Source organism: Larus michahellis, chromosome 3 (genome assembly GCF_964199755.1).
Source record: "Larus michahellis chromosome 3, bLarMic1.1, whole genome shotgun sequence".
Taxonomy (NCBI): domain Eukaryota; kingdom Metazoa; phylum Chordata; class Aves; order Charadriiformes; family Laridae; genus Larus; species Larus michahellis.
Genome location: NC_133898.1, coordinates 46,931,465 through 46,958,683, shown reverse-complemented (window position 1 = coordinate 46,958,683; position 27,219 = coordinate 46,931,465). Strand labels below are relative to the sequence as shown.

At 39.9% G+C, this 27,219-nt stretch overlaps 1 protein-coding gene across 18 annotated transcripts in view; it reads right to left on the bottom strand.

The window, feature by feature from the left end:
- Positions 1-27,219, bottom strand: part of RGS7 (regulator of G protein signaling 7) — a 261,529-nt gene that overhangs the window by 95,066 nt on the left and 139,244 nt on the right. For all 18 annotated transcript variants that reach the window (XM_074579998.1, XM_074580004.1, XM_074580005.1 and 15 more), the window contains exon 4: positions 16,755-16,805. In XM_074579998.1, coding sequence (XP_074436099.1) covers positions 16,755-16,805 — 51 coding nt within the window. The remainder of the gene's footprint in view (positions 1-16,754; positions 16,806-27,219) is intronic.

The following is a 27,219-nucleotide window of genomic DNA, read 5'->3' as shown; positions in this document are numbered from 1 at the left end:
ATAAAGTTGTGATTAGCCAAGAGAAGTGAATGAGTATGGAATAGTAATTTGCTACTTTTCATAACCCAAGAATTTAGAGTCAACCAACGTGATTACTAGGTAAACCCTTCAAAACAAAAAAACCCCAAATATGTATATTACTTGATCAGCCTGTGTTACATGTGTCCATGGAGTGTTGGAAAAGCAACGGAAGAAAGGTCATTCAGGAACTATTAAACAAGAAGCTGGAAACACCTGCAGGTCAGGGGACTCCCTAAGGTTCAGACTGTCGGGAGCTGGGCAGGCAAAGCAAGGGACTGCTACACCACCTTTCTCCTACTGTGCAAGTCTCCTCCTAAGCATTTGTGACTTACCACTGCCAGAAATACCTCATAGTCCAGATGGTCTGACTGCAGCTCTTTCTTATGTTCTTACTGACTTCGTTGTACAAAATGCACTTAATTTCTAGTATTTTGGAGCATACATTGGATATACGCTAATTTGCATTGTTACCTCTGCTTTTTCTTGCTGTACAGAAGATTTTTGGCTTGCTAATTAAACACCCTCCAAACCTAACCTAACCACTATTATGCTTAAAGGCCCTCAGTGTGCAGAGTCTCTTTTAATATTAATTTTAAATCAGAATATATTTATTGGTATTGTGGTTTGGGCTGGGCTGGCTACTAAAATGAACAACAGACGCTCTCTTTAACTTCTCTCCTAAGGGAGAGAAGAATGAGATACAGAGAGAGATTTATGGATTGAAAAGAAAACTAAAACTACTTTAATGAAATATTAGTGATGAAAGATAATAACATCAGAAAAGAAAATAATGAAATACATACAATATATACAAAACTAGTATCAAGCTCCCAGGATGACAATCACATCACCGGCAGGCACTGGGAAAGTCCCAGACTGTACTCGGTGACGGACGGGAGCTGGATTCCAGATCTGGATTAAGGAATGCACAGATTGGGATTATACGCAGATGAACAGACAGAGTCCTCCTCAGATGCAGCCATTGAAGAAAGAGGGTTGACCCTTTGATCCCTCAGCTTTAATACTGAGCATAAGGCAGATGGGATGGAATACCCTGTTGGTCAGTTTTGGACAGACCTGTCCTGTCCGCTCCTCCCCACAGGTGTGACCCCTCTACGCTCTTCCGCCTCTGGCCCTCCAACTCGATACATCACAAGTTAGCTGACCTTGGTTGCTATAGCAATAAGTATAGCAATAAGAGCCCCTCTGCATTCCATTCCTTGGTATTCACTATAAATATCAGATCTTATCTGCTAGAAGCAGACACCATCTGAAAAATATGCCATTAATTTCAGCAAGTTAGCCAGTAAGAAGAGGATTAGCTGAAAAGTAAAATTACTGAAAAGAAAATTGGTTCTGTTTCACCTCAAAACAGGACAATTGGTTAATTTCTCTTCTAGAAATAGTTTCAGCATATCAGAGTACCTTCTAAAAGGACCATGCAGAAACTTAAATACACTTTTTCACTTGTAATTTATTCTCAGTCAGCCATCATTACTATGGTAAAAGTTATTGTGGATAGATAAATTATTTTTGAGCTATTTCTTTTAGGCATAAATTTTCATCTGCTTCAGATAGTCCAGAGCACATATCTGCAACAGTTCATTAACATGAACTTTAAACCCCTGGGAATGTACAGTTGAAAGTCCCTAGACAGTTGTCTGTACGTTTAATTTTATCATGTGGTTATAGTCATGGTCACTGTTACTAAAATTCATGACAGGTTTAGCTGTGAAAATGTAATCCCCCATCCCTAACTTCCTCAAACCAGCCTACTTGAAAATACCCTCAAGTTAAGTGACAAATATATGAATCTAACACAAGAAATAACAGTTTTCACTTGTGGTATAAAGAAAAAAATCAAGCATTTCTTATTTCTATGAAAGACCTTGACCAAAACATTTAAACTGTATCTATCCCACAGTTCAAAGAATCATAGGATAATCCGGCTTGGAAGGGACCTTTAAAAGTATCTAGTCCAACCCCCCTGCAACGAGTAAAGACAGTTAGTATGACATAACAGTTACTTATTATATTTTTGCTTAGTTTATTATTTCATGCTAGTGATTATATTTGAAGATGTAAATAATTCCACAATTCCAAGATGCAAATATTCCACATTTATAGTTCTTCCTAACCTTTACAACAAGATTAAAAGCTAGGAAAAGGTTAAGTTTTACAGTTTACCTAAGGTATAACCTTAAAGCAGACAGTAATTAAGAAGCAAATTTTTAAAAGCAAGCGTAAATTACTTGTTATAATTTCTGCATGCCTAACTAAGGTGAATAGAGTCTTTTTATGGTTTGGAATATTATTTTTTTTAAATTAATTTGAGCTCCAACTTTAGTGAGAACAGTAATTTTTTAGCATCTATAAAATCAGATTTTATTGATACTAGATATTTTATATTTGGTGGATAGAAGTGTTCCAAAGGAAAAGGAGGTCTTGCAGCTACAAAACCACAGTAGACATGGCTTTTGTCACCCACCCTGCCACAAAAACAGTGAAAATCCTGAAAATTTGTGAAATTTGAGTAGGTGACTGAATGCAACCAGTGAAATTAGAAGAAACACTAGAGGGAGAACATCCAAATGGAGAAGAACATGTGAATTAAATCCAATCAGCAGCTGTAAGGAGATAAGAACCAGAGGATATTCTGTGCAGTGAAATCAGGGAATGAACCATGGAGATTAAAAAGAGAAGCAAGGAAAGGATAGGCAAGGCAAGGAGAGAGCAAAGGAATAAAAAGAAGAAAAAAAGGGAAGGGAATATTGAAAAACGAAAGAGTGCCTAGGAAATATTAATCTGTCCAAGATGAAATGGCAAGCAACGTCCTTTGCATAGTAAACTAGAGGACCCAGCAGGTCACTTCATCTTGAACTGGCACTACGCTCCTGTGTGGACAGCAGTATTTCTGTACACGTTATGGGAAAACTGAAAATCCTCTTACGGACAATTAGTAACAAAATCAAGAGAAGGCCTTATATTAACCTTCCAGTCATTAGCTACTACATACAACACGTAAATATCAAAACATTTTTGTTTACTTGACTATAAATAGCTGCAGCAGCTGTTAGCAAGATGAAATAGGATTTCAACTACTTTTAATCAATTAAGTTGTCCAGATTTAAAATCTCACTTCCACCTACTTGTGCTTTCCATTACTATATAACACAGTTCTCTGGGAAACAAGGAAGCAGAAAGCTAATGAAGTCTCTAGACAATTATTTAGATGCTTTTAATTAATTATGCCAGTACGAGTTGGGAATTAGTAAATGTTCTTCCTCTTAAACCTCCAAAACTTGGTACGATCCCAAAGGGTCAGAAGGAGGCTGTCAAACAGTAAGAAAAGCAGAAAAATTGCTAGTAACTTTAGTAAAAATGAGATCAAATATTTTATTAGGCATGTCATTATAATTTGATTTCTGCAATTAATTAATGAGCTTTATTTCAAAAAGTTATCAGAATTCTCCCTAAAAAGGGCATACATTTTCTATGATTCTTCAGTTGTAGTTTCGTCCTTAGGTAAGTTAAATCAATAAATATATGTTTTCTTGTTATTAATAAAGACAGTATCATAATGGTCTCTGACTCTGCTGACTAATCAAAAAGTGACAGCTGCTAGAGTGGATAGTTACAGTGCAAACAGACAAGATGGGGAATGGGTAACATTTTGAATCAGCAGGATTTGGTATCCAAAGCCAATTATTTTGAAAATTGGATGCATCTGTAGGAGGTTAATATTGGCCTTACATACATTTGCCTTATGCTGAGATATTGGTTCCATATTCTGAGCAGTGGCATCAAGGAAAAACGATTGGTAGAACACCTGGAAGGAGACACCCAGTTTAGGAACACCAGTTCCTTAGAAGAACAATGTGGAGAAATTTCAACGAAAACTAAGGAAGAAAAGTTGTCCAAATTGGGATTTGATTCTAAAAACTGATTATAAAGCTTTCCAGACTTTATAAATCATTGGGGAGAAGCCAGTATCAGTTTTGAATAGCTCATCTTATATATAGCTTTATGATGAAACTGTGTTCTTCGAGGTAACTTCATGGGTAAAGATTGCAATTGTGTAATTTAGATTTCTTACAGCCTAATTTGTTATGTGATAGAAAGGATGAAATACATTCCCTCAGTTGGTTCAACAGAGCATCTGAAGTTCTTTCCAACTACATGACTTGAAATTAATGCTCACCAATTTTTCAGCTTCTATTATCTGGATCTGGTAATAGTTTTAGCATTAACTTTTTATCTGAGTAGGCTTCTTCAGATTTATTTTTCTAATCAGTATTTTGTATTCTGTTCAGTACTTCTTTCTTACTCTTCACTCAATAAGACTCTCAAAGACCTCAGTGAAATTATAGAATCATAGAATCATTTAGGTTGGAAAAGACCCTTGGGATCATCGAGTCCAACCATCAACTCCACTCTACAAAGTTCTCCCTTACACCATATCCCTTAACACCTCATCTAAACGAGTCTTAAACACATTCAGGGATGGTGACCCCACCACCTCCCTGGGCAGCCTATTCCAGTGTCTGGCCACTCTTTCTGTGAAGAATTTTTTCCTAATGTCCAGCCTAAACCTACCCTGCTGCAGCTTGAAGCCATTCCCTCTTGTTCTATTGCTAATTACCTGTGAGAAGAGACCAGCACCAGCCTCTCTACAATGTCCTTTCAAGTAGTTGTAGAGAGTGATGAGGTCTCCCCTCAGCCTCCTCTTCCTCAAACTAAACAGTCCCAGCTCCTTCAATCGCTCCTCATAAGATTTATTCTCCAGGCCCTTCACCAGCTTCGTTGCCCTCCTCTGCACTCGCTCCAGCACCTCGATATCTCTCTCATATTGAGGTGCCCAGAACTGGACACAATGCTCAAGGTGTGGCCTCACCAGTGCTGAGTACAGGGGGACAATCACCTCCCTCCTTCTGCTGGTCACACTATTTCTAACACAAGCCAGGATGCCATTGGCCCTCTTGGCCACCTGGGCACACTGCTGGCTCATGTTCAGCTGCTTGTCAATTAGAAACCCCAGGTCCTTTTCTGCCAGGCAGCTCTCCAGCCACACTTCCCCAAGCCTGTAGCGATGCATGGGGTTGTTGTGGCCCGAGTGCAGGACCTGGCACTTGGCCTTGTTGAAGCTCATACCGTTAGCATTGGCCCATCTGTCCAACCTATCCAAGTCTCTCTGTAGAGCCTCCCTATCCTCATGTAGATCAACACTCCCGCTTAGCTTTGTGTCATCTGCAAACTTGCTGATGATACACTTTATGTCCTTATCAAGGTCATCAATAAAGATGTTAAACAGAAATGGTCCCAACACCGAGCCCTGAGGGACACCACTTGTGACCGGCCGCCAGCTGGATTTAACTCCATTGACCACCACTTTTTGGGACCGCCCATCCAGCCAGTGCTTGATCCAGCAGATCGTATGCTCATCCAGGCCATGAACAGCCAGTTTTTCCATGAGAATTCTATGGGGGACAGTGTCAAATGCTTTTCGAAAGTCTAGGTAGACAATGTCCACAGCCTTTCCCTCGTCCAATAATCGAGTCATCTTGTCATAGAAGATCAGGTTCGTCAGGCAGGACCTGCCTTTCATAAACCCATGCTGACTAGGCCTGATCCCCTGCTTGTCCATTATATGACTTGTAATGGCACTCAAGATGATCTGCTCCATGACCTTCCCTGCTACCGACATCAGACTGACAGGCCTGTAGTTTCCGGGATCCTCCTTTCTGCCTTTTTTGTAGATGGGCGCTACATTTGCTACCCTCCAGTCCATTGGGACCTCCCCAGTTAGCCATGACTTCAGGCAGATAATGGAAAGTGGCTTGGCAAGCACGTCTGCCAACTCTTTCAGCACTCTTGGATGTAACTCATCCAGTCCCATAGACTTGTGCGCATCCAAGTGACGTAGCAGGTCACTGATCACTTCCTCTTTAATTGTGATGACCTCGTTCAGCTTCCCCTCCCTGTCTCCTAGCTCATGAGGCTGGGTGCCCAGGGAACAGCTAGTTCCGCTGCTAAGGACTGAGGCAAAGTAGGCATTGAGCACCTCAGCCTTTTCCTCATCCTTTGTGACTATGTTTCCCTCTGCATCCAGTAAGGGAGGGAGATTTTCCCCAATCCTCCTTTTGTTGTTACTGAATTTATAGAAACATTTTTTGTTATCCTTAACAGCTATAGCTAGGTTGAGCTCTAGCTGCGCTTTGGCTCTCCTAATTTTCTCCCCGCATAGCTTCGCTGTATCCTTATAGTCTTCATGAGAGACCTGCCCCCTCTTCCAGAGGTCATAGACTCTCCTTTTGTTCTTGAGGTCCAGCCAAAGGTCCCTATTTAGCCAGGCCGGTCTCCTTCCCCCCCTACTTGTTTTTCGGCACACAGGGACAGCCTCCTCCTGTGCCTTTAAGACTTCTCTCTTGAAGTATGTCCAGCCTTCCTAGGCTCCTATATCCTTCAGGGCAGCCTCCCAAGGGATTTTGTCCAGCAGTCTTCTGAACAGGTCAAAATTTGCCCTCCAGAAGTCTAAGGTGGCAGTTTTACTAACCCCTCTGCTTGTTTCCCCAAGAATCGGAAATTCGATCATCTCATGATCACTGTGCCCTAGACGGCCACCAACCTTTACTTCCCCCACAAGTTCTACCCTGTTCACAAGAAGCAGGTCCAGGAGGGCACCTTCCCTCGTCGTCTCACTTACCAGCTGTGTGAGGAAGCTATCTTCCACACATTCCAGGAACTTCCTGGATTGTTCCCTCTCTGCTGTGTTGCATTCCCGGCAGATATCTGGGAGGTTAAAGTCCCCCACAAGAACAACAGGAAGTGACCACAAGATTTCCCCCAGCTGCTTATAGAAAGCTTCATCCGCCTCACTGCTTTATTTGGGAGGTCTATAGCAGACTCCCACAGCGATATCAGCTTTATCGGCCCTTAACCTAATCCAAACACTCCACCCCATCATCAGTATACTTGATTTCCGAGCTCTCATAGCATTCTCTAACATACAGGGCCACTCCTCCACCTCTCCTTTCCTGTCTGTCCCTCCTGAAGAGCTTGTAGCCATCGATTGTGGCACTCCAGTCGTGTGAGGCATCCTACCACGTTTCTGTGATAGCCACTATGTCATAGTTTTCCTGGTGCATCATGGCTTCAAGCTCCCCTTGTTTGTTGCGCATACTGCATGCATTGGTATAGATGCACTTCAGATGTGCTAATGACTGCAGCACCTTTTTGTGAGTGTGGGCCCCATTTCCCACCAGACCCCTCTCAGGTGCTTCCATGATTTCTAAATGTCTGTCCCTTCTCTCAAATGAAATGGCAGCGTGAGAGTCTTTGCCAGTCAACCATCCTTCAAGCCCTGGCATGCCTCCCTTGGGTTTATTTCTGACAGGCCCAGTTATCTCCCCTTCCCCCCTCATATCTAGTTTAAAGCCCTGTCAATGAGCCTTGCTAACTCCTGCCCCAAAATTCTTTTCCCCTTCTGGGACAAGTGCGTCCCACCTGCCACCAGCAGGTCAGGTGACTCATATGGCAGCCTGTGATCAAAAAACCCAAAGCCCTGCCGATAACACCAGTCCCGGAGCCACGAGTTGACCTGTTGCCTCTTCCTGTTAATTTCCTCATTCATGATTGCCACTGAAGGGATAGAGGAGAATACAGCTTGTGTTCCTGATCCCTTAAGCTGCCGCCCCAAGGCTCTAAAATCTCTTTTAATTGATTTTGGGCTCCTTCTACCCACTTCATCACTACCCACCTGAAATACTAAGAGGGGGTAATAGTCAGAGGAGTTTACTAGGGCCGGAGGTTTGTCCAACACATCCCTGACCCGTGCCCCAGGCAGGCAGCAGACTTCCCTGTGAAGTGGGTCAGGAAGGCATATTGGCCCCTCCGCCCCCCTCAATAGAGAGTCACCCACAACAATGACCCGTCTGCTTTTCCTTTTGGAGCCAGCTGTGATGCTGGGTCCATGGCGGCTTGGTCTTTCTGACATTCCTGGCCTGGGTGTATCATCCTCCTCCCCAACAGCCAGTTCCTCCTGCAGGACTCCATACCTGTTCTGCAAGGGCAACTGGGAAGGTGGGAGGGGCTGGGAGGGGATTCGCCTGCTTCCCCGAGCAGGGACCTGTTTCCATTCCCCCTCTTCTTTGCGATCCCCTCCATGCCTGGTGACGAGAGGGGAGGGGGTCCTCTGACTTGTGTGGGGCCTCAACCTGTTCCCTTTCTCTCAGGGAGTGGGTCCACCAGTCGCTCTCCCTCTCACAGTCTCTGATACTCCTCAACCTTTCCACTTCTTCCTTCAGCTCAGCCACCAGAATGAGCAGATCATTTACCTGTTCACATCTGACACAGGAGTTGTCTCCGCTGCCCTCCATCGCGAGTGCCAGGCTCCGGCACTCTCTGCAGCCAGAGGCCTGGACGCCCATATGTTTGCGCGGGGCCTCTGTCTGGGTACCCACAGTTTTTTTAACAGCAGCCTTCGACTGGGTAGCAGCCATGGCTGGATCTCTACACACAAGTGAGATCTTGTGACTCGACGGTCAGTTGGGGTGAGCACTGGTTGCTCTGTGGCCAGGGACTAGTCCCTGCCCTCCCAGAGGCTTCTTATAACCTGGTGGCTTGATCGACCCGGGGAGGTGCTGTCTCCGCCCCAGGCTCCCTCAGCAGCCCGGCCACCAGCTGACAGCCCTCAGCACAGGCCGAGGGCTTTTGCCAGCTTCCAAAAGCCCCAAAAAGAGCTTTTTGTCATAAATAAAGCCCATACTGCCTACTGAATTCTAAAGAAAATGCTGATTGTTGGTTTGTTTCAATTTTAAAAATCTAACTAGGTATCAGACATTTTTCATAAAATAGCTTTTGTGGTTTAGCCTGAGATATAGCCTAAAGGCCATATTACAACTAATCTATTTTAAAAGCCATCTAGTAAAGTCTTGTTTCTTTTGGAGTTAATGAGAAAACCTCCAGCCTTTACGGCGTCGGAATTTCCCTTTTAATGACTAAAACAAAGGAGGGAGGAGTGGATGTCACATGAAAGTATTACGCATACCACTGAAAATAATTCTGAGTAGAATCTAGAGATTTTACTATTAAAGGCATGAATTATTTCTTATTAAAAATAAATAGCTTTGAAGACATCACGATGGAATCAGGGCTAGTATTAAGAAAAATGAAATTTAAAAACTCAGTTGAAGGTCTGTTTTTAACCAAAAGTAAGCAAACATCAATAGAGTTCTGTTTTATATAGGAAATGTCTATGACACACAAGTTATAGTCAAATCACAGCATGGTTTGGTTTGGAAGGGACCTTAAAGATAATCTAGTTCCAATCCCCCTGCCGTGGGCAGAGACACCTTCGACTAGATCAGGCTACTCAAAGCCTAATTAGACCCAAAAGAGATCTATTTTGAATTACTATGCTGTTGACAATAGCAAACAGGTTGGTCACAGAAACAATGTTACACGTGTATGTTTTGTTGTACCAATAGCAGTAATATCATTTTATTCTTACCATTATGCAGCAAATTATACTAGAAGGTGGCAAATTCCATACTTGTGATCTGCACCCATTACTCCAATATGGACATTCATTTATAAATTAAACAGATACAACTCATTAATACTTTATTCAAAAGTTTATAAAATTACTTTAATGATAAACAGGATTAGAAAAATAGGATGAAAGTGTAAAGAACTTCATTTTCAACCAGGTGCCACACTACTAAACATCGCAGAAGAAATGACTGCTCCTTGAAAGGAAACTGGAAATGAGCACTGATGTAGCCTACCACCTATCTGCAAGTGAGACAATAAACTGGCCAACCTAGGAACATGTTAATCACCTTCAAGAGTGACTACATGGAAATGAGGCTGTCCCAACAGTAGTGGCACACGTGCAGAGTGAAAGCCCCCTCCAGGCTGGCTCCGCTGCTCTCTGTGCTCTTGGGAGACACTCCGAATACATGCAGTCTACACAGGGTAATAGATTCTGTCAAACTGGAAAAAGCTTCAGTGGAAAAACATGAAATCAATTAAATCTGATTTATCCTTTCACAATTGAATTACAGGTGATACACCTCTGTTTGCCATTCCCAAAATCTATCTAAAGGCTTTGGACAAATAAAATAAATGCTGCATGTGAGTATTTAACATTGCAGTCCTGAAACCACAGGAGTGGCTAAAAGCCCACCAGCTGCCACACACAGGTAAGTGAGTGTGTTAACAGCCCGTTGAGCTCTCCTGCATGGCAGCGGGCTGCTCAGCAGGACTTCCCCTTGAGTAGGGACACCTCTCAAGGCTACTCCTCATGGTTGAGAGATTCCTTGCCGCAACAGATTCTTGGTAAGTGATTAACAGCATGCTAAACTGTGAAACCTTAGCTAAGTGATATAAAGGATCGATTAGGCATATATAATCCTTTAGACATAAACTGTTGACCAAGTCTGGGAGTAGGATTGGATCCAGCCGCACCCAGACTTCTCTCTGAGGAGTTTAGAAAGCAAGGGGGTCCTTTCTGAACCTCGTGACTCAACGGGAGGGTCTCCCTGACAGTTCTGTCTGACCCCATCCTCTATGCAGTAAATAACCAAGTATGCCTTGCCGTCAAATCTTGTTAAACCACTGTCGCATTTACTATTGAACTTTGTTAACTCACTGTTTTATATCAATAAAGTATATTGTTGCTTCTCTTCTATGAGTGAAGTACATAACTCCATCCGTGACACTTGGCATTTCTGGGTTCCTAGTATGATGGTTATGGTATGTGTACTGGCAGTGTAAGTTACTTTTATCAGGTTTTTTTGAGAATACAGTAGAATGCATTCTACTCTTTCTGTATTTCCACAGGTTTTGATTAATACAAAGACTGCAAACATAAGCATGACCATTCCATTCCCTTCTTTTTTCCTTTTCATAATAGGTTCTTTTCTCCATTAGCAAGCTCTGTAAGAACCTCCCCTTTGCTTGCTGCAGACCCCTGCTGTCTGGTGCTGTTTCCCAAATGGCAATTGTTTAGAACATCTGGTCTGGCTCATGCTCTTTCTTGCTACCTTACTGCATATGCATGGGGAAAGGGGCAGAAATAACAGAGCTGAAAAATTTATCAAGTACACTTTCACAAACTCAAATCAAAACCCTAATATTTTTCCTCTAACTCTTTAGAGCAAGTACTGTTTGTTATCAAGGTCATTATTAATACAGCAGCTGCTGGAGAGAGATTTTACTACAAAGCAAAAGAGAGAAAGGTGCAAGAAACAGGAACAGATGTGCCACTGAGTCCTCCCCTTTTACTGCACTGGGTCAGTGACCGCGGTTTATGGCTGCTGATGGGCATCTAGTTACAAATTAGCTACATCAGTTAAGTGAATAGACTATTAATGGCAAAAACTGAAGTTGAAAAATCAAAGGAGGGTGTCTATTTTAAGGTACTGTCTTGTTTTATAACTTACAAAGTTTGATTTAGTCATATATATTTGACGTTAGCGTAATTCTTGATGTCCAAGAGCAGTAGCAAACTCCTTCAACAGACTGCCAAAAAGAGCCGGACCAAGGCAATCTGAATGCAAAGGCTGAGCATTCTGGAGCTGGCTGCAGTACTGTGGCTTTGCTAGAGTAACCATCCAATAATTAAGTGACTTCAGCCAAATTCAGATGGCTTTGGCTCTGCAGTTGTGAGTAAATTAAATAAGCAACACTCAGGAGTAAAGGTACTGTAAAGGAACAAGGGGATGATGGCTAAACATTATCAACTCTTAAAGGCTCTTTCTGAGCCACCTAGATAGAAATTCTTCATGGATGAAACGTGAATGACTTAAGGATGAAACACACATTTGTGAACATGTGTTGTGTTGTGAACAACACGCATTTCATTATGAAAATACTTGAAAACTGATACTGTTTTTTCTCCTTAAAGACACAACAGCATGATTTCCCATTACCATGTTGGAATGCTAGGGAATAGACAAATCAACTGTCTGCCCAAAGGGCATCAAAGACATCAGTGCAAGAACCAAGGACAGGATTAGTCTTTTGGCAATTTCAGCTGACACTTTTAAATCACCTTATCTACCCTTTTTGTTCTATTTTTTTTCTCCTAAGGATTAAAAGGACTTCAGTCTCTAGTGTGGCCAGTCTGGTACATTTCATGGCACTAATTATCACTTTAAAAAAGAAAAACAGAATGTAGAAAAACAGAGCAGATTTTCTACATTGAAAGTAATTGGCACCATCAGTGAAGAGTCAGCACTTACCCTGTAATGGTCAATTCAATAAACACATGTCTAAGTGCCAAACCACAAGCCCTTACAATTCTGTAAACTCAGTTAATTGCTTCTTTTCGGGTTAAGATCAGGCTTATTTTTATGACTGAATTAAACCTCCACATTAAAAATAACTTAGATAATTTCTGTTCCTTAAAATTTTACAGATGAGTTGTAGGCTGAAACACAAACTTTTTTTAAGTACGTATTGAAAAGCAAACAATATAACAGCAACTGTATGTTGTGCACGGCTATTCTGGGCGCAAGTTCTATTCTGCTCCACTGAAATAACTTCAAATTTGGTATAATTTAGCAGAATCCACCCATCATCTCGAGTTTATTTTCTTGATGGAGATTTACTGCAGCAAGCCAATATCTCTCAAATCTTCCACAGAAAATGATTTTCCATTTATGAAAAATGTGCAGGGTTTTTTTTGACTGGCAATTTGTAACTTGTAACTATTTTTTACTTGAAATTGCTGTTTCCAGAGAATAGCTTTACACTTACTAACACAGTGAAAGCAAATGTTGCTGCCAGACCTTCTCCTGCCTTTTGTTCTCCCACTGTCCATAAAGTAGCCTTCTTCTTTCCCACTTACATAGTATTGGAGTTGTATTCTTTATGTAAAACAAAGCGAAAAATTTGCACTACAAAACGTGACTTTTTGTGTTTTTTTTTTTTTTTTTTTTTTTTTAAATGTATGGTAGTGCCACTTCCTTCTTACTGTTTCTTTGTTTCCCTGAAGAACAAGTTGACTGAAAGAGTTAGGTGTTCTCACCCTGGAGAACAGAAGGCTCAGAGAGGGGCTCATCACAGTTTTCCAGTACTTAAAGGTGGCTACAAAGAGGATGGAGGTTCTCTTCACAAGGACCCACATGGAGAGGACAAGGGGCAATGGGTACAAGTTGCACAGGGAGAAGTTTCATCTTGATCAAGCCATTTTTAACAGTGAGAACAATCAATCACCACAACAACCTCCCAGGGACGTGGTGGAATCCACACCACTGGAGGTGTTCAAGATGTGACTAAACAGGGTGCTAGATAATCTCATCTAGGTTCTCTTTCCCATGAAAGGTTGGACCTGATGATCTGAGGTCCCTTCTAACCTGGGCTGATCTATGTTTCTGTCTACTTACCCCTTAAAGCACAACTTGCATGCCTTGCTCACACGAGTACTTCACAGCACTGGTAGATGAGGTACAAATAGTCCTTAAGTTTTTCTGGACAGAGTAGAATATACTCTTAAAATATGGGAACAAAGGTCTACTCTTACAGGTATGTTGCTGATATCAGAATTAGACAGAGATGATAACTTTCAGTGCAAACACAGGCATTATTTATTTCTGCATCATAAAACTGCCTTTGCAACAAGACCCTAAGGGGGAGTTTTAAAAGACAGCCATAGTAGAACCCTAAGACACTGGTGAAAAGCAGACAGAAGATACTGGAAATCCAAATTATGGTGACAACAGTTCACAGAAATCTAGGGCTTTACCACATGAAATTCTAGATTGTTTTGTCTAGAACTGGAACAAAGAGTCACACACTTAAAAAATTTTACAAAACATAATATTTTCAGAAGTTTTGTCATGTGAACAGCTCTTGCTCATCATCTGTCAGGTTCACTGCTCTCTGGCAATTCTAAGCATTACCCACAGGCAGCATTTAGGGCAATTTGCTTTCTGAAGATTTGCATGCAGCCAGCTACAGATAGATGATTTTGGACTGGGACTGACATGCATAAGACATTTTTGTCTTTGTGGATTTTTTTTCCGCCCATGCAATCTGAGAGGATAAAACCCAGCTTAAATTAAATTATTGTGGTGTTCTGGTTACATGTGTTAGTAGTTTGTGCGTTTGTTTAATTTTAATTGGATATCAACACAGGGAACCATGTTTTCCATTTAGTTTATGGTTTCTTCTATTTCAAATTTCGCAACAACCAGATAATCTGAATGACGGCCTATCTCAGTATTGCAGTTCTGGTTTGACAAATAAAGGTTAAGCTTCCATATCAAATAAGCACAGAATGGCAATCTTTCAAACTCTTGATAAATATAGATAGGTGAGTGTTTTGTAGCTGATGGCTGAAAAATACAATATCAAATATGAGTCTCTTGCAACCTCCGCTTTATCTTCAGGAAGCAAACATATGACACTCTGTGTAAAGTTACATAAAACTGGAAGCAATTAGTGATCTCTTTCCTGTAACATATCGATAAGTTGTGAACTGCCTACTCCCAAATATCAGTTAGGTATTTATAATAGTTCCTTATTATTCAAGTTACAATTTAAAACACAGAGATTTTATTTTTTGCAGGAATTCCACAATGATCATATTTTCATTTCTAATATGAAAAAAAAAACATTTTTTAAATTAAAAAACAAATCAAAACAAAACACAAATTCCATTCCCAAAAGTCTGAAAGAGAGAGAGGAAAAATAAGTATTTTTGATCATTCTTTAAAGAAGAAAGATTATCTTTCACCTAACTGAAAGATAATAGGAATTTCCAGAGAATATTTTATTTCTCTCGTTCAGCGTTTTCTACTAAAAATCGTTCCTTTCTGGAAAAATTCAGATCATTTCACAAGATTCCCGTAAATCAGGGAAATAAATATCAGATATGCACCAAATAGCAATCGCTGCTGACTGCACAAGAAACCTGTGGCAGAGCTTGGAACCAAAGCTTTACTTCAACATTCCAACGCATCTGATCAAGCAATGAACTGTTTTTCCTCACCACATTGATTTTATTTACAGCTCACTTTCCATTTAAGATGCACCCTCAGCAAGTTTGCCAAGAACACCAAGCTATAGTGAATAAGGGAAGAGTAACTGACGGCATCTACCTGGACTCGTGTGCAAAGCATCTGACACTGTCCTGTACAACATCTCATCTCTAAATTGGAGAGACATGGATTTGACCAATGGGCCCCTCGGTGGATAAGGAATTGGCTGGATGGCCACACTCTAAGAGCTGCGGTCAACAGCTTGATGTCCAAGTGGTGGCCAGTAACAAGCGGCATTCTTCAGGGTTCAGTACTGTGACTGCTACTATTTAACATCTATGTTGGCGACGTGAATAGTGAGATTGAGTGCACCCTCAGCACACTGAGTGAGATTGAGTGCACCCTCAGATGACACCAAGCTGTGTGGTACAGTTGACACACTGGAGGGAAGGGATGCCATCCAGCAGGACCTGTACGAGCTCGAGAAGTGGGCCCGTGCAAACCTCATGAGGTTCAACCAGGCCAAATGCAAGGTCCTTCACATGGGTCAGGGCAATCCCAAGCACAAATACAGACTGGGTGGAGAATGGACTGAGAGCAGCCCTGAGGAGAAGGACTTGGGGGTGCTGGCAGATGAGAAGCTCAACATGACCTAGCAATGTGTGCTCACAGCCCAGAAAGCCAACTGTATCCTGGGCTGCATCAAAAGAAGCATGGCCAGCAGGTCGAGGGAGGTGATTCTGCCCCTCTACTCCGCTCTCATGAGACCCCACCTGGAGTACTGCATCCAGCTCTGGAGCCCCCAGTGTAAGGACAGGGACCTGTTGAAGCCAGTCCAGAGGAGTGCCACGAAGATCATGAGAACTGGAGCACCCTCTCCTATGAAGACAGGCTGAGAGAGTTGGGGTTGTTCAGCCTGGAGAAGAGAAGGCTCTGGGGAGACCTTATAGCAGCCTTCCAGTACCTAAAGGGGGCCTACAGGAAAGACGGGCAGGGACACTTCATCAGGGAGTGTAGTCATAGGACATGGGGTAATGGTTTCAAACTGAAGGAGGGTAGATTTAGATTGGATATTAGGAAGAAATTTTTTACTGTGAGGGTGATGAGACACTGGAACAGGTTGCCCACAGAAGTTGTGGATGCCCCATCCCTGGAAGTGTTCAAGGCCAGGCTGGATGGGGCTTTGAGCAAGCTGATCGAGTGGGTGGTGTGCCTGCCCATGGCAGGGGGGTTGGAACTAGATGATCTTTAAGGTCCCTTCCTACCCAAACCATTCTATGATTCTGTGATTCTATGATTCTAAGATGCTATAAAAGTGTCCAAACTTAAGAATAGAACTGCAGCTCTCTGTTAACAGTACAAGAGCGTACTTTATAAATTCTACTTATTTTTTATATACTGAAAAATTCTGTTAAGAAAACAGCTAATGTTTAATGAACTAGTTAGCATGACACTGAGAAAATTCCTCATGGAGCAGAACTTAAACTAATTTTCTACCAATTAAAGTAGCTATCATTTTCATTCTTACCCATCATCTTGTTACCTGGTACCTGCTCCAATAAAATGGATAACCAAAATCCTCAGATTCTTAACAAAGGTTTCTAAGGTTTGATGCTCTGTTTTGCTATTGAAAATATACTGGTCAAATGCTGCCTGGCTGCCCCCACTGCAACAGAAGACAAAGTCAGGTCGAATCACTAAAAAAGACAAAGTGGAATTTTCAGACATGAAAAAAAGATAAATTACCTGGGTCTTCTATAGACAAGTTCTTCGTTAACCATTGAACAATGTCAGAACCTAGGAACAAAAGAACAGGCATTTTTAGATTAGTAAGTTTTCTCTTCCTATTCTTCAGTTCCCTAGGCCAATTAATATTTTTCTACCATGCGAAAGAGATCTACATGTTTGGCTCAGTTTGTCTAGAAAAAAACAGATCAGTCTATTTTTGTTTGTTTGTTTTCTTTTAGCAAAGAAACATACTACTCACTTCTTTCTTTAAGCCAAGACTCATAAAATCTAATAGAAGTGCATTAAGGGTATGATAATAGCCTGCATTTCAAAAATTACATTACTGCAAAATTTACACAGAAAAACAAACGCTTTATTAAGTTAATACTAAGTTTTCACCACCTTCCAAATTAGTTTACAAATGAAGCCTAGAAAACGTAAACGCAATACACACTGTGATTATGCAATATATGAAGTATATGCTGCAGGCTTAAAACCTCCTTGGGACTAATACATGGCATTATGAGCCCCTCTTAGGAGCTGCAGTTTGTGTTCAACTTTGCCTTCTCATTTTATTATCTTTATCACTTCTGCTGTAGTGACTTTCAACCTATTCCACTGGCTACCAGTAAACGCATATTCAGTTACCTAAACGTGTCCTACTAATGCTTCAAACTCCGCCTCATAGCTGAGCTCTTGACAGAATTAATTTTTCCCTGGTGCAAAAACTTGCTCCTTACCACTCCAGTCTCCCTTCTTTTTCTGCATCCCTCATTTACTGCCTATCCATTTCTTTCTATTTAATTTCCTGTCCTTATTTTAAGGTCCCATGTTATTGCTCACCTCTTAACACCTTCAATACCAGATTCCCTGCTGTCTTTCGCACTGAGCATCCTTCCAACCCCACCTCCTAATTCCTAACCCCCTCTGCTCCTCTTGGCCATGCAGTTCCTGTCACACTTTGCGTTCAATGTGCTGAGTCACAAGCTGAAGTCAGTCTGGTTTTTCAGACTGAAAGCTACAGCTGAACTTCAACCACTGTTGAGTATGAATTACAAAATAAATTCTGAAGCAGTTCTGCAGACAGAAAGACAAACACAATCATGATTTAAGCAACTTTAAATAACCAAATTGAGTTAAGGGGAAAATATACTGAAACACTGAGGGGGGGTTATGCGCATGTTCTCCGTGTTTCATGACGGTTGCATCGTGCCTCCAGTTCAGACAAGCAATGTAAGAGAGAGACATGTCACATACTACTTCGTTATAGAACCAATATTTAAGTTGCTCGTCCACTTCTCAGCAGACATAGTAACATAATTCTTTTATAAACCTTAAATTTAAAAAGATAATAAAAATCTACACAATCTACACAAAAATAAAACAAATTAAAAAAAATCTCATGAATGTTGAGGATATTTCGTCTGTCATTCCCTAGATTCAGATTTCTTCATGTACTTCCCATAGTGCATAATTTCCTTTGATCTTCTTAAAGTAATGAATATGATATTTTAAAAAAGCACTTCAGAGAAGAAAGAAAATTTATTTCTCCTTGCTTTCTTAATTTTAAAGAATATAATTTTTTAGCTTTTATTTTATTACGCTTAGTGAATAGCTTTATTGCATATTTTACAAAGCCTAGTTGATTATATCATAAATTGTCATGCATGTATGCATTACTAAATTGATTACATAGCAATGAAAAGTGTGGAGATTTTACAGACAGGTCCAGAGCAGAGATTTTCATTACTATGTTACATGTCTAAATTTTGATAGATATTAAACTCCAGTGGCACCATTTCTCATACATGGAGTTTTCCTTAAATGAGGCAATTTACCTTTGCATGCTGTTGGACGAGTGCGAAATGTTTCAGACAGATATTTCTACCTCAAAATATTCTATTTTTATGCATTTTTATAAATACAATTTCTGTCCTTTATTTATTCATATGAACTTAATGAGGGTGACGCTGAAGGAAGAAGTTTAGCTTAGTATAAGATGAAACTTCACAGATTTCTATGACACAGTTCCAAGCCTAGCTATATTTTTATGTCAGCTGACTAAAGAAGTTAGTCAGCCCTAAATATTTTCCTAAATCCTCAAAGGTCAGAGACAAAAAGTAATTAGAAAAACAACATGACATTTTTGGATACCGATTCTTAACTTTGTCTTCCTTCAAATCCCTCAGGTACCATATGGGAAGAAATTTTCTATTTTTATCTCACTTTCAAATACTTCTTTCCTCTTTACCTCTTTTGAAAACTTCCCTACAGTGACACACCATATTCCTCTGTCCTTAGCTCCTGGCATCACATTTGTGTGCATGGTCTACACATCAGAAATTTCACTTCCATATATCAGATTGTCTCCTGGCTTATAAATAATAGTGAGAAATGGGATTTCTTGACAATTGCATCATCTGATTCTGAAAGATCGTTACCGCTCTATTCACATTTTACACTGAAGCCACCCCCCTGGTGCCCGAAAGCCTGAACAGCAGTTTAAGCCAGCTATCACATTCGAACACTCCGATGATTTCAGCTGCATGACTTCAGTGACAAAAGCCCAGATGAATAAATATTAACATGAACACTCTCCTTCTAGTGTGAAGGCTATTCAAGTAAAGCAAAGTTGCAAGTAATTTGTCAAATCACAAGTGAGAAATTTATCAGTTCATATGCCTTTGGGAGATCTTGTGGCCAACTCTAGTCCTAAAAAGAATAATAAAGGTATTATCTTGAATAGCTTGTTGTGTGGTTTTTTTAGCTGCTACTTTTAATGTTCTAATCAACAAAATAATTTCATTCAATCATTCCTATGCCCTTTTCTAAGGTTTATTACTTATGCAAATGTGTTTCTAAAAGCAAAACCATTACTATAATTTCTTATCTCAGGAAAAGAACAAGGCAGTAAAACAGGTGAATGCTCTACAGGAAAACAATATTTCCTTTGAGTCCTAGCTTTGAAAATCTGGTGAACAGTAAATTCACGTCATTTTTCATACACCACTCTTCACACCTACAGGAATCATGATCCAAGAATTAGGATGAAAAAGACTACAGACTTCATTATTTATAAACAAGAACTAATACTTATAGGATAAAACATCTTTAACCTTCAATGCCGAATGTGTCTTATCACCAGGAATCTATTACAAACACAAGATAGTCAGGCAATATAAATTCTATGGAAGCCATTACCTTGCTATTGGACTCTCCTGAAAAGCAAAACTTCAGCAATCCAAAATAGAAAAGGTCTGCCATGTCAGAAAGATACTCAGTTTTTGCATACTGTTTAATGTGCCAGTCACTGGTAATGTATGACATCAAAATCTCCAATAATAACATTTTCAAAGTAGATTCTCAAGCTAAGTTCTCCAAGTCTTCCTGCCTCACTTCCAGAAGACACATAAAAGTCAAGCTGGCTATTAGATCTGTAAGGTGCAGAAGACTGACATTAAATTGCCAACTGAGTTTTGAAATCCCAGAAGAACCCTCAATTGTCATGCCAGTTCCTATAGCAAATAAAACTGAACGAGGCAAAGTGATCATCTGTAGTAATAAACTAAAGCTAGTGCAAGCAGAAAACACTCAAAAAAAGTTTTTTTAGACACAGAGCCTTAGAGCCAACAATGAGATTGCTTCAATGCCAACACCTATCCAGATAAAGGCAATAAAATTCACAAGACCTTACTCAAGTCCAAAAATATGAGAGACTTTCAACTTTTTAAAGAAACAGGCAAAAATATGTCTACATTCATACACAAAAAGATTCAAGTGTGTTCTTTGTAAAATGTACTTGCTGAAAACTCAACAAGTGATCAATTTTAAATGAAATGGTCCAAAAATAACAGTTGCTGAAGCTGTCATAGCATCTTAGGAAAATATTTTGTATGAAAGCGCACTCTCTGAACTCTGCAATGCTAATTTCCAAGTCAAAGTCATAAAGGTCAGCACAATGCTAACATTAGCTCTCAAGAACAAAACCCTTATTTTAAACAAGTTTTTACAGGGCACATTTCAAAAAGGTGTTGATTCTGAACTATAAAAAAATTCACAGGAATTATCGTTCCATTTTTTGCTATGCATAGATGCAATGAGCCATATAAGCCTTGATCTGACAACAAAAAGATATGATAGTAATTCTGCAAAAGAAAAATAAAAATTCAAAATTCTCTATCTTTTTAAAAATTCAAAACCATATTTAGCTGAAGAAAATTAAAGTTGCAAGAAAGTATATTTTATTAATCAGAATCACAAACTATGAGACCACTATGGAACTTAACTCAATGATTTTTTATTGCATACAGAGACAGGTTCAACCTTGCAAAAAACCATGCTTTTATTGATAATATTTTGGTTTAGTAACTAAAATCTATTCTTTTTTTACTTGTAGGCCTCTGAGTATTTACAGATGATGAAGAGAGACAGACACACAGCAAGCTCCCCTGTGTTACTGACACCAAGAGAGAGGGTTTTGCTGTTTACAATCCAGCAAACGTTTACGCATCAAGAGTCATCAAGACTTTTGCCATCTGAACTCTCAAGAGCGACACAACCATCATGATGTTTGTCCTGTGCTGTGAAAGCTGGGAAGCTGGGCGTGTTGGGTGGGTGCTTGTTTGCGGAAAGGAGGCTGTCTTGCGGCAGCCCCTTTGTCGGCTGGGTCACTTTCAGTGCTTCACCACCACCTGGCCTTGAAAACCTGGAGAATTCCGTGCAAGACAACTCACAGCAGGGAAAAATTAATAAACATCACACTACAAAGTATCGATTTCTAAATTTAAGACAAGATGACGGTTTCTAAATTAATAAGGGAAGATCACTGCATTTCCATTGTTTCCTTTTTTTTTTTTTCATTGGGAGAGGAGGGAGATGTGTTATTTTCAATTCTGTCTTCAACACAATTGCTTTGTCACACTACTTCAGTGATACAAAAGGAAATTAAGTTTTGTTACTGATACAAACTTCAGAATTCTTGGTCATGAGTGTCTGAAAAAAAATATCATGTGCATTTTCACTTCTCACCACTGATTCAGGTATTAGAAACACAGAAACTGGATCAGATGAGCAGGCTGGTGGCCTATCAGGTTCTCAGCACAAGCTGTTTTCTCACAAAAATTGCTCTCTAATAGAGAGTTGGACTTCACAAGAAAGGGCTTTTGCTGGTGAAAGGGAAAAGATGATCTGCATTCTCCCTGAAGTTATCATGGTCACAAACTGTATCATATGTTGTCACTCTATTATATCAGCACAGATATTTTACAATTTCTTTTCTTTCTCTGAGAAGCATAGTTTGTGTATAAATTCTGCATGCATACATCTGAAAGAAATCAAGTACCACATATTTCAGGGCAGAAGGAAGAGAAGCAATGACTATATTATCTTTTTGTATACTTATGGAAAACCAAATTTAGATCCATACTGGATTATTCAGCTTATTTTTTGTCTATGTCTATAATGGCTGAGCAATGAGAAGGTTTGCATCAGACACCTGATGGTGCTGTGCACAGAAAGGTGAAAGACAGAAGGGTGTGGGGGCTCCTCTCTGGGGCTGGGGTTGCAGTAGTGCTTAAAGGATCAAGGAGTTCCTTTTATGTCTCTAGTCATAAAACTAAACTGCATTTGATTTCAGTCTAACAGACTGCTGAACGGAGCTTAACTGGGCTTTGATTGCCCAGTTCTTAGTTTCAGAAGTAAGCTGGTAACAAATGTTTAGATGGTAAAAAGGGGAGATAATGGAAATGACACAAAGAAGCTTGTAATTGAACTTGGATGTGTTTCATACTAATTTAAATGCTTTCCACCTCATATTCTTATTTAACAGCTTTCTCTTTCTTTTCTTTCTTTTTTCGATTGATGGAAGATAAATTTATAGACCTCATCTGCTATAATTGTTTACCATGAGTGGCAATAGAGCTGAAACTGTGATAATTTGAATACATTGCTGATTGCATTTACATATTTAACCTACTGACCTTTACTATTTAAATGGGTTGACTTCTAAAAGAAAGACAACATTCATCGAAGTGCAGTTTGATTACGGAAATTTACATCTCAACTTTCGCACGCTTATTTCTGCCACTTGCTTTTAAAATTATTGATGAAAACAAATGCATAAACTTACTCTTTTGACTTATTAGAATTGGAGGTGGACCACACATTCGCTTGAGTCCCCCTGCAACTCAGGGAATTTGGTACCCACTTGCAGGTTTAACAATCTCATCTGAATAATACTAACTGTACAGAGAATATGAAATATTTTAATGAACCTACTCAAGCACAAAAGAAATTACAGTTTTCTAGTTTTAAAACATTATAATAAGCTGCAATAATTTCCCTTTTCTTTTTTTTTCCGTGAAGATGGACACAGGAATAAAAACTTCGAATTGATCATCCTACTACTTTTGAATTGCATCCTCTCATTCTACACCATAAGCAATCTGCAAAAACATTCAGGCCTAGAAGGGCAAAAAACATCCATACTTCTGGCTAGCATAACCCCATGAAAAGCAATGTGTTGCTTGAAATTGTTAAGTTACTGAATCTCTGCTTCTAAGGGGAAAAATCATTCACTTTCACATTGTGAAAGAGCTAACATAGGATATAAAAAAAGTCTCCTTACTTCCATACCTACATGAAATCACCCAATAGTGCTGACCAACAAATTCCAGTAATGTAAATTCTGCAGTCAGACCTGGTCTCATAACCAAGCTTCAGAACAGAAATCCAGTTCAATAAACACTAAAAGGGTAATTAATCACGCCTGCATACCTGTGCCCACTCTTTATCCTAACAGTGCCAATCCACACAGGCCCCTTTCTTCTCCAGCAAAAGGAACTGCTGCTTCATTCCAGCAACACTTACCTCTAAAGCTTCTCAAAAGACATCCTCTGCTTGGATCTCTTCAACAGCCACAAGTGACTGTTTTACAGATGACACTAGCTGCGCATAATTGGCAATATACCAGTGACCACAAATGGGACCCCTGTAATCCCAAGGCTGTTATAATAAGCACTGGAGTTCAGCATCTTGTTGAAGAACTTTGTTTCATGATAAACATTTGCAAGAATAGAGTGGTGGTCTTTAGAAAAACTAGGTGGTATGAAAACCTAGCACAGCCTTTCTATTGCGAAGGAATTTTTATGCTCTTCTTCAAAATGATGTAAAGCCACATGATCTTGTTTGACCGTAATAAAATATCAGTGCTCAGGTGACATGGATAAAGAAAAGACTATTTTGTATACTACCCTGATGACAAAATCTTACAACTTCTCCTATGTAAAAAGTATTTGTGGGAAAAAAATCCAACAGGAAATACAAGTAGAATTCTGAACACCATAAGGTCTGTCATTTATGAGAAATCTTCATCTCCAAATAGGAAAAGAAAGTCCACTTCATTTTAAACACTGTATGCATACTCCGAACAAAACTTCTAAAGTCTGAGATGAGCAAGGAGCCCAGGAGGCTTATCAGTGTGACCTACTTGATTTCCTGTCCACCAGAAATCTTTAATAATGGTAAAGGAAGATTAGAAGCTAACTGACTTTCAGTTTCCCTTATCATTATGGCCCACCCTTCTCCGCCCAACCAATTCCTCTCTTCACCCTTCAAACGTATGCAAACACATTTGGGTTCTGTTAAGAAAGAAATAGCCAAGAATTCGGCAGCTCATTGTGTTTTCCTTCCCTCATTGCCTTTGAGAACTCTCAAGCTAAATCACATCCTCCAAATAGTTTTGGATCCACCTCCAAGTGGAGAGCAGAAACCCTCTGACCACCAAGTGTAACTGTGTCCATGCTCCCAACACTAGTGTGTACTGTGTAAATCAATATGCAATGAAGCTGTCCTGCAGTCTTGATGCCCCATCTTGTAGGTGAGTACCTAGCCACCAACCTAAAGAATATTTGTTTCTGTCTCTCTCAGTGACAATGTAACTTCTTTATATAAAGAATGAGAAACTCTCTGTGGAAGAGAACAATCTCTACTGCCTGCTGATTATATTCTCTAAAGCATGAGGCAACTTAGTCCAAATTTCTGCTCAGACACAAGCGGTTTCAGGGATTTGAACCTGAGTGTCTCCCCCTCCATCTTTAGGCATTCTGGACTGAGTCCCTTTTAATTCCTTTTGCTGGAGCTGTAATACTTTTGTGTTAAGTAGTTTTGGAGATAATGGGAGAAAATAAATTATTTGCTACCTTGTAGGACACCCATGTGGGGAGTTGAACACCTGAAGTCCCCGCCCTACTGCAGTTAAGGTGAGTTTGTGGAAAGTAGAACAGCATTGGCAAGTGCATCCTGGTGCAGCACACAGCAGCGTATGAATGTGAGAGCAGCCTCCCTCAAGAAAAGCCAAGAAGAAAATGAATATGTGACTCCTATCCCGAGTTTGTCCTCTGGTTCCTGAAATAATATGTAAAATGACAACAGTAACATCACTGTTTCCAACTATCTTGAACTCTCATAAATTCATCCAAGATTACTTCAGGAAAACTGACAACACATTTTTGAGAGACAAATTTGATAATTACCATAAATGGTTCATCTTGCCTTTTTTTTTTTTTTAAGTCTACTAGATGTTTCACTGTATCTTAATGAAAATCATAGGATCATAGAATGTGTTGGGTTGGAAGGGACCTTTAAAGGTCATCTAGTCCAACCCCCTCCAGTAAGCTGGGACATCTTCAACTAGGATCAGGTTGCTCAGAGCCTCATCAAGCCTGGCTTTGAATGTCTCCAGGGATGGGGCCTCCACCACCTCTCTGGGCAACCTGTTCCAGAAAACTTGGTATAGAAAACAGGTAGCTTGATAAGCACAATTTTTTTGAATTCACTGCTGAGGAAAGACCACAAAATTTCATTTATCACCTCCTACGTCTTCTTTCTTAATGAGCAAGCTAGTTTCAAATTAACAGAACAATTTATTGTTAGTTTAATGATGGAGGGCTCCTCAGGGGAAAGCATCACCAAGTCACAGGGCTTTTCTTCATTTATCCTATGTATTTGTACACAATTGCTGAAATGGAGCTTTTTTCAGTAATTCAGCAACGGCTGAAATTTCTAAACAAAGGCATTTCCTCAGCCATTTGAATGGCTTTCTTCCTCTGAAGAAGTAAAATACTAAGCTTACGCTTGGACTATACTGAGACCATATTCTAAGTATTCCAGGGAAATATGGACAGGTGAGACCCCAGAGCTAAAGGGCTGCCAAGCAGAATGGCATCAGGGTGAAGCCAGAGGAGCACAGACAACATTATTTCATGCAGTGTTTTGTAGATAGGAGCAACCACTGAAAATAATTTTTTAGCCCTTCTTAACTATAGCAGGTGTCCATGCATAAATTTTAAAGTCATCTAATTTTATGATTTGCATAAATCTCAATTACCTTAGTTTACACCTGCTTAAAATATAAAACCAGATTATTTAATTCTGGATTTTTTAAAGACACATACAAATACACATTGTATCTAGCTAGAGATACTTACAGTGTTTCTGCAAATCTCACAATTCCAATGTCTTTCAAGCTAGAAAGAAATATTCATCAAAGTAGCAGTGGCACTATCCAAAGCACCATTATTAACTTTACACAGCATTGTCATCACATACTGCAGCCTCTGCCTTCCTAGTTTTTACAAAATTGCATATCACTATTAGTCAAATGTGTTCTGTCTCTCATACACGTATCAATAAGCGTCTGCAAGTTGCACTGCCTGAGATACCTCTGCTGCAACAGCCAGTTTTACATTATTTTTTTACATCAGCAGTTTGAAAATAGTGTGTAAAAACACAGCCTCCAAGTTCAACAAAAAGGCTTTGTGAAAGTCTTCACCACGCTATTGCCTCAAGCCATTCTGTATTTTTTTTTTCATATTTCCACTTCAATTTCTCTAAGAAATATGGTATTTTCCCTCCGAACTGGTTCTTCTAATTCTTGCCATACTGCCCCCCAAAGACACCCACACACAGATGGCAATGGAAGGAAGTGAGGCAGCAATGTAATTTTTGTTAGGCGCTTCACATTCATGGAGGATTTTCACAGGGGAAAATCCTGAAATCCTATTTCAAGGGTAATGGGAATACATATATAAATTATATATGATTTGACTTGTGATTTTGACTCCAGGAAGAAAGTCAGTGGAGACACAGTGACTTATAGTTTTGACATTTGCCCAGCAACAATGTCAACGTGCTTCCTTCCTCACAAAGCATTCCTACACAATAATAGTTAATTTATACAGCTGGTTTGAAAATGGGTTTTTCCACTGTTGCTATTTCAAAACACTCTTTCAGTGACTCATGCTCTTACTGTTCTCTATGCTTAAGACTCTGAAAACTGATGTCCAAAAAAACCCTTTTGATCATCACAGATTTCCTGAATAACCCAAGCTATTTAATTTAGTTATTTTGACTAAAATACATCCTTCAGAAAGATTTAGTGATGCTAAGTACAACAGCATAATGTGATGATCTGCAGAAACTCCTG